Genomic DNA, 14989 nt, shown 5'->3' with positions numbered 1-14989 from the left:
ACGAGCCGCAGAAAACACAGTTGTAACGTGCAAGGATCTTTAGTTCAACACAAAAGTGGGCGGGGTCCATGAGCCAACTCAAGGTTGTTGGCCTATTTACCACTGTTTTAAACCAATCAGAATCCAGTATTTGAACACGTGACTAGAAAAAGTGGTAGAAACCAGTGGTTCTCAACCTTTTCAGGCCGCGACCCCCAAAATAATCATGTTTTAAATGGGGACCCCCCCACCCTAACCAGCACTAAGAGTTGAGGCATTACATTTTGTATAACATGGTTCTATTGTGAAAATAGCAGATCTACATGCTCACAACACCTCGCGTTGCGAGAAGTTGTGAGCATGTAGATCGGCTATTTTCACAATTTCAGCCTCTAATATTTGACAATTTGGCCAATGTTTAATTTGTCATTTTAGAAGTATTATAAAGTCCTTAAATTGTCACTTTACAACCGTGCAAATACCCTCTATACACTTAAACTTTATGTTGGTTTGTTTACTGTTGAGTGAGAAAACAATGTTTCACATTAAGCTAATCATCTGGGGACCCCACACAATAATTTGGGTCCCGACCCACAGCTTGAGAACCACTGTTTCTAAACAAGATTCTGAAAAGCGTATGTTTCTATATCAGTGCTGCTCAAACTTTTTAATGTCAAGGACTATGCATGTGTTGTTCCATCCACTCGTCCTAGACAATTTGCCCTCCTGGCCCCCAAACTGTGGAATAAACTCCCTGTCACACTTAGAACTACAGACTTACTCCCATAGCTTCCACCGTGGACTGAAGACTCACCTCTTCAGACTCCACCTAAACCCATAGCACCACTGTAACACTCCCCCTTCCCTCAATGACCACACATGAAGTTAGATATTTGGGGTTTTAGAAGTTTTTACTGATTAGGTGCGTGGTCTACCTATGTTATTGTTTTTCTGGATTGACGTTCCTATGCATTTGTTATATTGTTGTTGATGTACTGACATATTATCTTGCTTATTGAAGTGATGTGTATTATCTGCTTAATGTAAGCCGCTTTGGATTAAATGGACTAAATGCCTAAACTGTAAACTGTAAACTGTTCCAGGGTCCCCCGAGAGGAAAACATTTGAGTTACAAATGTCCGCTTAAAAAAAAAAAAATAGCAGATCTACAAGCTCATAGCGCGGCACTTGACGATAAACATTTGACCAGTAGTATCTATCTATACTTCTGGGTTGAGCACCGTGTCCACCGTGGTATTCTTTCATGGAACGAGGGATGTACTTTCGACTTACTTTTCTTCTGTTTCTTCTTCTCTTCCTTCTCCTTCCTCTTCTCCTCTTCGTCGTCCTCGTCGTCCTCGTTGCTCCCCAGCAAGGTGAAGATGATTCCGCTCTGAGAGTTGACGCCCACGGCGGTGACCACCATTTTCCCTGAGCCCTCCATTACGTGAGTGCCTGCAGACAGGGGAGGGGAGGGGTTACGGTTAGGGCTGTCACAATTATTACATAATCGTCTAATCGCAATTATTTGACGTAATCGCAATTATTTTTCATAATCGTCATAATCGCTTCCATGTTGAAAAATGTTCATATATTTTTTTAAAGTAAAATTAATTGTGGAAAAAACTGATCTACAAGCTCACAACGCGTTGCGATAGATCAGCTATTTCCACTATCAATGTTCTTTTTTAAGTATAAAGGTGTCAAATATGCCAGTCATTTCTTTGTATATTTAAGTTATGTGTCATATCTGCCATGTGCAACTTCAAAGCCTAAAAGCCAAACAGTAATGTAATTGTCAACAACAAAAACACAATTAAATCGTTAATCGCAATTATTTGAGTTACAATTAATCGTCATGTAATGCAAAATGTCCTAATCGTGACAGCCCTAGTTACGGTTTAGGTTTGGTGGGTCGCAAAACGTTTTTCAGTTACGTCAGCTATTTATGATATATTTAACCACTTAAACCCCATATGGTTGACAGGAGGAGCCCCTCAGGGCTGTACACTGGTGTCTCTTCTGTTTTCCGTTATTGTGGGGAAGGCTTTCGCTGAAAATAGACAAGCTCACAAGGCGTTGCGTTGCAGCACGCTGTGAGCTTTTCGATCGGATATTTTCTGTGAAAGCTTTCCCAAAAATATGGATGCTGGGGTTTATGTGGTACTGGTTAAGAAACAATTTTTTAGCCAACGCTCTTGATCCAGAGTGACTTACAGTAAGCACAACGTCATTGTTGTGGGCTCGCTGAAAGCGAGAACACTATGTTATCTTCATTATTTTATCAAGTTCTCCTCAAAAATGACGTAATCTATCTGTCAAGTTCTCCTCAAAAATGACATAATCTATCTGTCAAGTTCTCCTCAAAAATGACGTAATCTATCTGTCAAGTTCTCCTCAAAAATGACATAATCTATCTGTCAAGTTCTCCTCAAAAATGACGTAATCTGGGCGCCTGGTGGCCTAGTGGACCAGGCGCATACCATATAGGCATTGCCATTTCGGCATCAATGCCTGTCGGCATCACCGGTTCGATCCGGGCGACCTTTGCCGCATGTCACTCCCTGTCTCTCCCCCATTTCCTGTCAGTCTACTGTCCTATCCAATAAAGGCAAAAAGCCCAAAAAACAAATCTTAAAAAAAAAATAAAAAATGACGTAATCTATCAGTCAAGTTCTCCTCGACAGTACAAAGGCAGGGCCGTTAGCCAAAGAGCTGAAGCCAGAGAATATATTCAGAAGCCTCCATGACATCATGCAGAAATCAACAACATCTGAGTGTTAGAGAAATTGTGGGTGTGGTTGCTGTGACTATATTCTACAGGAGGGTAACTGTCATGTGAAGCCAGACCAATAGAGTTCTCCTCCACAGTACAGGCAGGGCCCTTAGCCAATGAGGTGCACCCAAAGGGTAGATCTTTGTGCCCATACATGGTGTTACATGCAAGCCCACACAGGAACAGTATTTCTAGTTAATCATCAAATGCATAGAAATGGTAATTCTAGGATCATAGGTAAACCAAGAACCAAGAAACACTTTGCAAGGGAAAGTGGTTATGTCTGTGTGGGTTGCATGGCAACTGTTTCCGCCGCAGGATAATGGAAGTTATTGCGATAATATCGCAAATCTTTAAGGCACAATAATCGTGATATGAAATGTTCATATCGTCTCCCGATCCCTACATGGGATCTGTGCCAAACATCCCCGTTGGGGGAGGAGCCGTGGAACTGACAGCTGGCAGAGGAGGAGGTGAGAGACTGAAGGAAGATACAGGGAGGTCAGGAGACTCCTGTGTCGGCCTTAATGAGAGGATGCTGTTCTTTCCTCCCTCCATCCTTCAGGGAGGAAAGGATGATGGGAGCTCAGGGAGATGATACAGCAATACTGCTGCCATGACACACACACACATGCGCACACACTTAAACATGCACACGCAGATGCAGACAGGTACACACACACACACACACACACACACACACACACACACACACACACACACACACACACACACACACACACACACACACACACACACACACACACACACACACACACACACACACACACACACAGAGAGTGATGTCTCCCTGTTGGAGGCGTGCCAGCAGAAAGCCGGGGAGGTGAAGCCGGGGAGGTGAAACAAACAAAGCTCCTCTCTCCTCTCCTCTCGAGGGAGAGAAGCCAATTGATCAAAGGATCAATTGGCTTTAATAAAAAACAGGATTGGAGACAAAACAAGCAGGAACGCTCCGCTACACACAAACACACACACACACAGGTATGTACAGTATACTATACCTATGGGGACATCAACATTTTAGAACATTGATTTTATGAACGCCAAAAACTAAAAATAAAATAAAGCCAATGAACATTCCCATTCCCTGGCACATAACTAAATATTAATCATGTTTAACCTGAGCTCTAAATGTCTGACCCTAATCCCAACCTGAATCTTTTTTCTACTAGTAAACGTCATCTCTAAAAACAAAATAACAAAATTGTACCATAAAACAAACAAACAAAAAACTATCGTGTGAGAAAGACCAGGAAACGTCTATTTCAGGGGTCTTCAACATGGGGTCCGGGACCCCTAGGGGGTCCTCAGAGTTACTACAGGGGGTCATCCAAACCTTTGTGTGATAGAAACTTTTTTTCCTCCTTTTTTTATATTAACCACTCCGTATTCGGAGAACTTTAATCAAAAATAGCCGATCTACAAGCTTGTAGATCGGCTATTTTCGGCAAAAGCTTTGGTGAAGAGGGGAAAAAGAGAAGACTAAGTACAGAGTGAAAGGTTGAGTTCATTAGGTATTGATGGTTCAAGTGGTTAAATATCTGTAATATAACACAAATTGACATGAATCAAAAATACACTGATGATTGTGCTGTCAAACAATGAAACTATATGGAATCTATGAAAAGGTTGCTTCATCTCCCTCTCAACTAAGGGGTCCTTGGCCCTGGTCTATTTCTCACATTCTACTCTACTTGTGGGTGCGTTTGGGCCTCACAAGTGTAGTAGCTATAAGATGAGATAAAGATAAACCTTTATTGATCCCCGCAGGAGGACAATTCAGGCGTCATAGCAACAGCAGCGAGGATGAGACACCGTGGAGGTTTACGGGTAATAAGAGGAAACAGTCAAGAAACAAACAGAGAAAAATGAAAAGTAAAAACAGTGGTGTAAAGTAAGTACATTTACTTAAGTACTGTACTTAAGTACACTTTTGAGGTATTTGTACTTCACTTGAGTATTTCCAATACTTTTACTTCTACTCCTCTACATCTTGCATTCAAATATTGTACTTTTACTCCACTACATTTATTTGAAAACTTTAGTTATTAGTTACTTTGCAGGTGTAAATTCTAATATTATAAAACACACAGAAACCACTTTAGCCCTATTATATATTGTACCTTGGCTATTTGTAAATAGCCGATCTACAAGCTCACAACGCGTCGCATTGCTATTTTCAAACATTTAGTAATTTTACTTATTTTTTTACTTTGAGTACATTTTGATGCCAATACTTTCATACTTTTACTCAAGTATATTTTGAATTCTGGACATTTACTTGTAAGGGTGCCCTCACACCAAAATACCTATGAGAGTGGAATCCGCCAATGCATTTCAATGAGAATGGAGCGTTTTTTTGCAGAAATCCTCTACTGGCAAAAAAAACTCTCCATTCTCATTGAAATGCATTGGCGGATTCCACTCTAGGAATTTTGGTGTGAGAGCACCCTAACAGAGTACATCTACAGTGCAGTATTGAATTAGATACTTTTACTTAAAAGAGCTATAGTCAACTTTTTCATTGTAGGGCCATTGTAGGCGATGTACATCCTAGTCTATAGACTAGAAGTGTCGGTCTGACAATGGCCAAAATGATTATTTTATCATTATTTTACGCTTTTTGTGGATTTTTTTTAATAGAAACACATATATGAAGCTTATTTTTTTATAAAATATTTTCGAAACAATATTTTTATTTTACCATCCGTTTTTCAAGAAAAAGTTGAGTATAGCTCCTTTAAAGTTGTACTATGTAACTTTTTTTATAAAACAAATCTTAAAATTCTCCTAACTATTAAATCACAAAAGTTTTAGAAGATCCGCGCCGTGAATTTCAGCCTGTAAAGCCTTCTCTATATGTAAACTGAGATCCTTGCCGTGGACCGGATCTCGCGCCAAAATTGCGTCATCACACTACCGGCCAATCACAGCGAGGGTTATACAACTGCCGGCCAATCACAGCGCATCTTGAAGTGGGGTCGCTATGGCAGCCATATTTGTTGTCGCCCGTTTGTACCATCCCTTCTCTAGGTAATTTCGCCTACCAGGCAGGGTGAAGGAGTCCGTATCTCTGGAATTACTGAACGCACAGGAACAAGGGACCCCTTAAAAGATAGATCTCAGCGAGGTGGAGGCAGACGCGGGGGTCTGAAGGTACGAAAAACGGACGAAAGACGCGGACGCGACCGCAGTTTGCTATAGGGCTAATGACCACTAGTTGGGCAACTTACACAGTATGGCTTTAAGTACAAAATGTGAGTACTTTTTCCAACTCTGAGTAAAAAAAAGAAGATACATCATTAAAGATGAAACCAAATACTGATGGAGCCCTAGAAATCTGTGGGGTGTGCAGTGAATATGACAGTATGCTGTCACAGTATATATTACAGTATGCTTGATGGTGTGCCGAAAATCTATAAGCTTGTAGATCGGCTATTTTCGGAGCACAACACGTGCGCGCCACCTACTGTAGCATAAAATGACTTGTCTTATTTCTACTGGATCTCTTATGCACTAGTCCAGAGTTCTTCAACAGGGGGTCAGCAAAATTGTTGCTTGATTAAAAAAACGCTTTCTTTTTTTTTATTTTACGTATTTGTATTTTTCACATTTATGTTAAAAATAAATCATGATTCTGTCCATTTTGAATAGCTTGTATACATGATTACTGAGCAATTGACAGATTGTTGATAGTATTGACATTGGTTCTCAATTATTAACAACTATTAACAAAGAAAGTATTAAGTAATTATTAAGAAGTATTGACATTGGTTTTCAATTAATAATTAGTATATTTAGAAATGGCAGTGGTATGGCCACCCTGCTCGCTGTACCGTATGTTTAAAATAAAAACATGTTGTACCCCTGCCCACCCACCCTACCAGGTGGTAGGGGGTCCCTGCTCAATCTCCCCATTAGTTTGGGGGTCCCTGGCCTGAAAACGTTGAAGACCCCTGCACTAGTCCCTACCTAACATTTTTAGTCTAGTTTTTATTTGTTGACAAAACTGTCGGTACATTTAGTCATATATGTACATAGTCAAATGTCGACGAACATTTTTTTGTCATAGTTTTAGTCGATGAAATTAACACTGCATCAATGTTTAATCATGTTTTTAACTACACTAGCAACACGTAAGAAATATTGCAGATCCACCAACTACATATTGTATGAAATAGTGCTTACACAGTTAATTAAGATTGGTTTGGTCGATTATATAAAAACGATTTAAAACCCGGCTTCTATGATCATCCGCTTAATCGAAACAGGAATCGATAGAACAGTTATTTTTAAATCAATACTGTAGTTGCAGCAGTAGAGAGGGAGACAGAGAGAGAGACACAGGGAGACAGAGAGAGAGAGAGAAAGACAGACAGTGAGACAGAGACCGAGACAGGGAGACAGATACAGAGAGAGAGAGAGAGAGAGTGAAAGAGCGAGACAGATACAAAGAGAGACAGATAGTGAGACACAGAGAGAGAGAGATGGGGAGAGAGAGAGAGACACACACACGAGACGGAAAGAGAGTGAGAGAGAGAGGGATGAATATAGATTAAGGCGTATAGTTAGAGGCGTACATGATGTCAGAATGCACTGTATCTGGGGAATGTTATGAGAGGTGGAAATTAATTAGGTTGCCAGGCTAGCAACGACAACCACAGCGCTTTCAACACATTTCTGGGGGATAGAGACGTCACTTTCCACCGCCAATAACAATAGCAATGATGAGTACGGCTGGCACAGTTACACATTTTAATTTGACGATTAATTGTCACTCAAACAATTGCGATTAACGATCTAATTGTGTTTTTGGCATCGTTGAACATTCTGAATACAGGTTATATTTCCGATGGCTTCTAGGCTCCGTCATCCAAATTTGAGCAGGGCAGATGTGACTATTCATTTCAATATCGTCACTGTCGGCCAGAAACCTTGTATCTCCAAGTTTCAAATTTGTACGTTTTTTCACAAAGTAAAGTCCTGCTTCATCATACAAGACTGTCGCACAAAAGCAGTGAAAATAGTCGATCTACAAGCACACAACGCCTCGCGGTGCGAGGCGTTGTGTGCTTGTAGAGCGTCTATTTTAAAATGTATTTTATACAAAACGAACGGTTTTGGACACACAAGGTTTCCACCGGACAACAACGATATCCAAAGTTATCCGTGGTAACAACGATACTGTGACCTGCGGTGACTCACCTGACAGCAGCATGGGGTCTTTCTCCTGGGTCTTCTTGACGTGGTCCGACTCCCCCGTGAGAGAGCTCTCGTCTATCTTTAGATCGTTCCCTTGGATGAGGACGCCGTCGGTAGGTAGGAGGTCACCTGGTAACGCACGCACACACACACACACACACACGCACACACACACACACACGCACACACACACAGGACTGTCATTCGTAGAATATCTACACATTATTTTAAGTCGCTTTGGATTAAAAGCGTCTGCTAAATGCCTAAATTGTAAATTGTCCAGAGAGAACCACCCATGTCATCTTGATCTCGAGGACGCTGCAGGTGTTAACCACTCGAACCCTCTAGTAGACTTTGTTCACACTTGTTGTGAGCTTGTATATCTGCTATTTTTGGTTAATGTTCCCTCCAGAATATGGGTGCTGGGCTTCAAGTGGTTAAGCCTTAATTCAAAAGTAGCTGGATTGATTGATATTTTAGGAAAGAAAAGGGCAAAAACAGAAAAAATATTTTCTGTAGACGTTTGAAGATTTCTGCCTATAATAAGATCTGCAATTTGTCAAAACGAAGACATTTAATGTAGAGCGAAAACAGAAAATACACCAGTATAGAACCCAGAGGGACTCCGGCTCAAACAAAGGACGGGGTTTAAGTGGCTAAAGCGATACAAGAGCTCCCCTTTTCAATGGCGTCTCTCACCATATTTAACTTGTGCAATGTCGCCGACCACGATCTCGGCAACGGGGATCTGGATGACTTGTCCGCCGCGGACGACGGTGAACTTCTGTTCCTGCTCGATGCGGCTCTGGAGGCCGCGGAACTGCTTCTCTTTGCTCCAGTCGTTGAAGGCCGTCACCAGCACCACGCACACCACCGACAGGAGGATGGCCGCGCCCTCGATCCAGCCCGCATCCGACTCGCCTTCGTCCTCCACACCGCCGGCCGCCTTTCCACAGTCTGCAGGACAATCACAGAGTTAAACAAATCTTTAGTGCAGCGAGAGAGGTCGCCCTCCCGTGCCAGCTTCCCACTCGTGGAACACAGCCAATTGTGTTCAAAGGAGGCAACCGCACGCTGGGCGAGACCTAGCCGGCTGGGTATCTAAACGGAAGTACCGGAATTTGGCCGAAGTACCGCCGCAGGGACATTAGGCAGTTTAAGCAGCCCGTTTCTACTACCGCAACGCAAGGCGGGACTACGCCGCTATGACGTAATTGCCGTAGCGGTCAAAATTGTTAAGCAAACAGCCGTCGGCGACGGGGTCCCACCACTTTCACTGAACGCTTTGGTTCCCATGGCGACGCATCTACGCAGCAGACGTAGTAGACGCTACGTGGGAAGGGACCTTCTAGCGTAATAGAGACGGCTGCGACGGCGGCAGTTTTATCTATCGAGTGCTGATCATTTCCGGTTACCGTTGTCATCTACCGTAGCCGTAGCGTTGCTTACAGTCGTTATTTTGTTGCTTTATAGTTCAGGTTTACATTCTCTGCGAATGAAACAGGTTTTGTGATTGTTTGAAGATGATCTTCTGTGGGAAATACAAACAACGGAAGTCCCGCCCCTATAGACACCCTCGGCTTTAGGCCATGAACTGGCTTTTCTCCTCGAAGACGAGTTAAAGGCTTGCAACGATGCTAAGGCAACCGCAGTCTCCGTGGTGGAAGGGCAGGAACCGATGCTGTGCAAAAAAATAAATAATCAACAACACGCAAAAACAAAACATCTGCATTCAAAACACACAAAAAGCTGACTATGCCAAGTGTTTTCAATGAGAAACTATTGCCCCATTTTTAAAGATCTTTCGCTACTAGGGCCAACAAATAACAACAACATGACAAAATCAATGACAAAAGACTTAACAGGAGGTTTGCTTACTTTCTCTTTCGGCATCTGGAGGTTTATAAAAAGAAAGGCCTAATGAAACTATGGCTGCCACCTCGAGGATAATCAGCGTTACGTCTTGAAGTGCTTCCCACACTAACTGGAGAAATGTTTTTGGCTTCTTTGGAGGTATTAGATTCTCCCCGAACACCGTTTTCCGCTTCTCGATGTCCGCGGGCTGCCCGCTTAGACCTGGAGGGGAGACAGAGAGGGACAGAAGATCAGCATTTATGAATCTCGTTTTGGCATTCTTCTTGCTTCATCCTGGGATCTTAATGTTTAACTGCAAATTATATACCCTTATCTATCTATAAATGCGAGAAGTCTCTGCGTGTCTGTCTGTCTGTCTGTCTGCGTGTATGTAATCCGCGTATCTCGAGAACCGTTCGTCCCACCGGCTTCAGATTCGGCACGCGCGTTCCCCGCCGTGGCGCGGAGTGCAGTGCCGGGCCTCGACCCGACCCGATGTGCGGTTTTCCGAAACGGCGCGAAACGTTCGGAATCTCCTTATGCGGAGCTGATTGTTGACATCAGGCTGTTCCTGAGGAAATCGGCACAATCGCTGACTCATTGTGACATCACTTCATAAAAGGCTCTGACATCACGTACGCCACATGAGTCAACAAAAAATCTCGGTGAATGTGTATGTATGTATGTGAATCTCGAGAACCGTTCTTCCACCGGCACGCGCGTTCTCCAGATATGGGCATAAAATGAATCCCCGAATGGGGAGCTGATGTCTGACATCAGAGTTTTCCGCAACCGGTACTGTGTGTGCAGAGATCTCCATATATGGGCATAAGGGGACAAAGGCAAACAGATGGTCAAAACGGGTCCTATGACAACAGGTATATTGGGGTTTGCATTAAAGGGTGGGGACAAAGGCTAACAGATGGTCAAAACGGGTCCTATGACAACAGGTATATTGGGGTTTGCATTAAAGGGTGGGGCATTCATGGGGTCCGCTCCAAAAAAGAAAATAAAAGAGACAAAGACAAACATAAGACAAGCGACAAAGCGTGGGACTGGGAGGATGACTTGAATGATGCAGATTTAAGCAGGCTGTGTATTCTGCTTAAAGAAGAAACAAACAAAAAGCGACAGAGATCTCATATATGGGCATAAAATGGACGCAGATAAACAGATATCTCCATATACGGGCATAAAGGGACACAGACAGACAGATACAGAGATCTCCATATATGGGCATAAAATGGACGCAAATAGACAGATATCTCCATATATGGGCATCTTGAATGATGCAGATTTAACTCATTGAGTGCCAATCCCGAACTAGTTCGGCTTTATTATCGTATCGCAGAGTGCCGATCCCGAACAAGTTCGGCTTTAAAAAAAAAAAAAAAAAAAAAAAAATCATTTTTTTTTTTTTTTTTTTTAATTTTTTGATTTTTTTTTTTTTTTTTTTTTTTGGACCCCATCAAATCTGGTGAACATGATTTCAATCGCGATTTTGCATGTTCCACCCCCATACAACCCCATCTAACATACAGGGCAGCTATGTTTGTTTACATAACATGTAAAACATAATGGCGATTATCTCAAGAATGCCTGAACGGATTTCCAATCGGATTTTTTTGTTTGAAAGCTGTGAACAAACTGCACAAATCCACTCCAATGCAATCCAGGATTGCATTGGATTTTTTAGAGCTCATTCTTCTCTGTTTTTTTCCCATGCATGAGGTGTGCAAGGTTTAATCATGGCTAAGTTGACGAAAATAAGGCTTCTAAAATGCTTGGTAGCCAATAGCTAACTTCAAGCTAACTTCATCCTCTTCCTGTACATGCACAAAGGAAAGTGTTCAGGCAAGTCATGGCTGCAGGGCTTCTGCATATACCAGCATATCTCTATGGGATTTTCTATGGCCACTGGGCGCCCTCTAGTGGTGAAAGGGGTGGCACTAAATGAGTTAAGCAGGCTGTGTATTCTGCTTAAAGAAGAAACAAACAAAAAGCGACAGAGATCTCATATATGGGCATAAAATGGACGCAGATAAACAGATATCTCCATATACGGGCATAAAGGGACACAGACAGACAGATACAGAGATCTCCATATATGGGCATAAAATGGACGCAAATAGACAGATATCTCCATATATGGGCATATGGGCATAAAATGGACCCAGAACTATATCTGCAGTGATCTCCATATATGGACATAAAATGGACACAGGCAAACAGATGGTCAAAACGGGTCCTATGACAACAGGTATAATGGGGTTTGCATTAAAGGGCGGGGCATTCATTCCCTATTTACATCGTTCCCGAGTTGGCCAGGTCGCCGACTAGACGCTGGGCCGCCCGAAGGGCGGCCCAGCTTCTAGTAATAATAATTAGGGATGCTTCGATTGCGATTTTTGCGGCCGATACCGATCACCGATCAACTGGAATCAGTATCTGCCAAAACCGATCAAGAGTCAAATCCATAAATTCTTCTATTTATTGCAGCATTTATACATTTAATGATTCTTCTCACAAAACATTGAAATTGTATATTATGTATAAACATTAGGAGATTGCAGGCTGAGGTCCTTTAGTATCCAATTCAACTTGTAGGAGTTGAAGCTGAAGCTGAGAATACATTCAGTCCCACAGATAAATATTGTGAAAATAGCTGATCTAGCTTGTAAATCTGCAAAGCCGATAGAGGCAAAGCCGATACCGATCAAAGCTGACAAATAAAAAACAGCTTTATTAGGACAATAATTAAAAGGCTAAAAGCTAAAAGTACATTAGCAGGGACACACAAAGATTAAAAGCTGAGAGGGAGAGTAGAGTTAGGTAGGGAAAGCAAGTCTGAAAAGGTGGGTTTTGAGGGAGGCTTTGAACACGACAATGAGGTGGGAGTGGGTTCCAGAGGGTGGGGGCTGCAACTGAGAAAGCCCTGTCACCCCAGGTGCGTTTTTTTTTTTTTTTTGCCTTATGGGTAAATTCCAGGAGGTTGTCATTGCTAGACCTGAGGGGGCGGGAGGGAAGATGGCGTTTGACGAGGTCTGAGAGATAGCTGGGAGTCTGGTTGTTGATCTTTATTGCAACCATAGGTTGCAGTTTACTATCAGAACCGTCACAGCTTGACCGTATCCGTCCGTCCGGATGGGTAACACCTGACACTGTGGTTCTCCTGACACATCACTGTGACATCACTGTGACATCACAGTGATGTCAGATATTCAGAGCAGGGATCTCCTTATATGGCCATAAGCAGGTGACATCACAGTGGTGTGGCTGGTTCAGACAGGGATCTCCATGTATGGGCATAAAAGGGATTGTATGTATGACGTCAGATGTGATAGACGTCATAGGATTTCACATACCGAATAACTGAGTAAGCATGACTCACAGCATATCTCCATATACTGTACAGTACAGGGATCTCCATATATGGGTAACTGGTCCGATATACATCACTGGCCAGGCGGCCAAGACATGGCGTGACCTCGCCCTTGCCGCCCTGAGGCGTCTTACAAGTTATTAAACACTTGGAGTACTGTTGGGATTGCAGTCGTGTCTGACTGCAATCCCAATGCAGTCTACACTGTAGACATTGGGTGAAGGGTGGGGGGCTGAGGGGGGCTGGGGAGGTGTGGACAACATGTCTCATAAAATGGCCTCCAACCAAAAAGGTCAGAGAGCCTGTCGCTGTGCTCCTAGAACAAACAACATCCCCAAAACTCATCAGCATTTCAGCCATGCTCACGAGCAGGGCAACAAGAACCAGATAATATTACCATTACCAGTGGTGTACCGCAACTTAGAAATACTCTGTTACAATTTAATGCCCAGAATTCATAATTTACTTGAGTAAAAGTAGAAAGACATTGGTATCAAAATCAGTAGAAAGTACTCATTATGCAGAATGTCCCATTTCACGTTTTCAAATCTTTTGAAAATATCAGATCTACAAGCTAGACCGGCTATTTTCATATGGCTGAAAAATACAGTATAGGGCTTAAGTGGTTAATGTATGTTTTGTAATGATAATCAAAATCTACAAAGTAACTAGAGACTAAAGTTTTTGAATAATTGCAGTGGAGTAAAAGTACAATATTTGCCTCTGAGATGCATTATTTAAAAGTACAGTACTTAAGGAAATGTACTTAATTACTTTACACCACTGCAGATAATATTGCCATTAGCTCTAAAGACTCGCAGGTTTAATTACACCACAAAACTATACGTACTTAGTATCGTATCGTGGAGATTTAATTTATCGTGATATCGTCCTCCGTCATGCACTGGGATTATTTCACCTTTTACTTGTCGAGCTGCATATCCGGTACCACTTAAACCCTCTATAATTGGTAAAATGTACTTATAATATACGTACTTGATACAGTCCTTTTTTCACTCTATCAAACGTCTTTGCCAAAAAATAGCCCATCTACAAGCTCACAAAGATCGGCTATTTCTTCACAAAGACGTTTGATAGAGTGAAAAAAGGACTGTATCAAGTACGTATATTATAAGTACCTTTTTTTTTTTTATAATGTTTTTTATCCCACGATTTTTGCAACCCATTTTTCTCACCTGGTGACTACCTAACCTGTAGTCCTGGTTTCCGCTCTCCCCCTACCTAACCTGTAGTCCTGGTTTCCGCTCTCCCCCTACCTAACCTGTAGTCCTGGTTTCCGCTCTCCCCCTACCTAACCTGTAGTCCTGGTTTCCGCTCTCCCCCTACCTAACCTGTAGTCCTGGTTTCCGCTCTCCCCCTACCTAACCTGTAGTCCTGGTTTCCCCTCTCCCCCTGCCGCGCCAGGGGACATTGGGGAGCACCCGGCTGGCTAGGGGTAGTATAGAAACCAGGACTACTGCATGTTTTTGTGTGGGGGCCTATGCCCAAGGAGACACGGGGAGAACATGCAAACTCACCACAGAGAGGCCCCATCGCCAACCCCACCTAGGGTGTGGGCGCTGATGACGCGGGTGGAGGAACACGCCCCCAGCGCCCACAGCTTCCCCCGGCGGGAATCGAACCCAGGACCTTCCAACTGTGAGGCAAAGTGCTAACCACTGCACCACCGTGCCCCCTCTAAAAGTACCTTTAACCAATTATAGAGGGTTTAAGTGGTACCGGATATGCAGCTCGACAAGTAAAAGGTGAAATAA

At 42.8% G+C, this 14989-nt stretch overlaps 1 protein-coding gene across 2 annotated transcripts in view; it reads right to left on the bottom strand.

Moving 5' to 3' along the window:
- Positions 1-14989, bottom strand: part of LOC308309095 (plasma membrane calcium-transporting ATPase 1-like) — a 104564-nt gene that overhangs the window by 47852 nt on the left and 41723 nt on the right. For both annotated transcript variants that reach the window (XM_080754560.1, XM_080754561.1), the window contains exons 3-6: positions 9857-10054; positions 8678-8935; positions 7982-8107; positions 1273-1434 (exon numbers count right to left, since the gene is read on the bottom strand). In XM_080754560.1, the coding sequence (XP_080610686.1) occupies positions 1273-1434; positions 7982-8107; positions 8678-8935; positions 9857-10054 (744 nt within the window). The remainder of the gene's footprint in view (positions 1-1272; positions 1435-7981; positions 8108-8677; positions 8936-9856; positions 10055-14989) is intronic.

Source organism: Nannobrachium achirus, assembly GCF_963921795.1.
Source record: "Nannobrachium achirus genome assembly, chromosome: 23".
In the NCBI taxonomy this organism is placed as follows: Eukaryota; Metazoa; Chordata; class Actinopteri; order Myctophiformes; family Myctophidae; genus Nannobrachium; species Nannobrachium achirus.
This window is presented reverse-complemented; position numbering and strand designations above follow the sequence as displayed.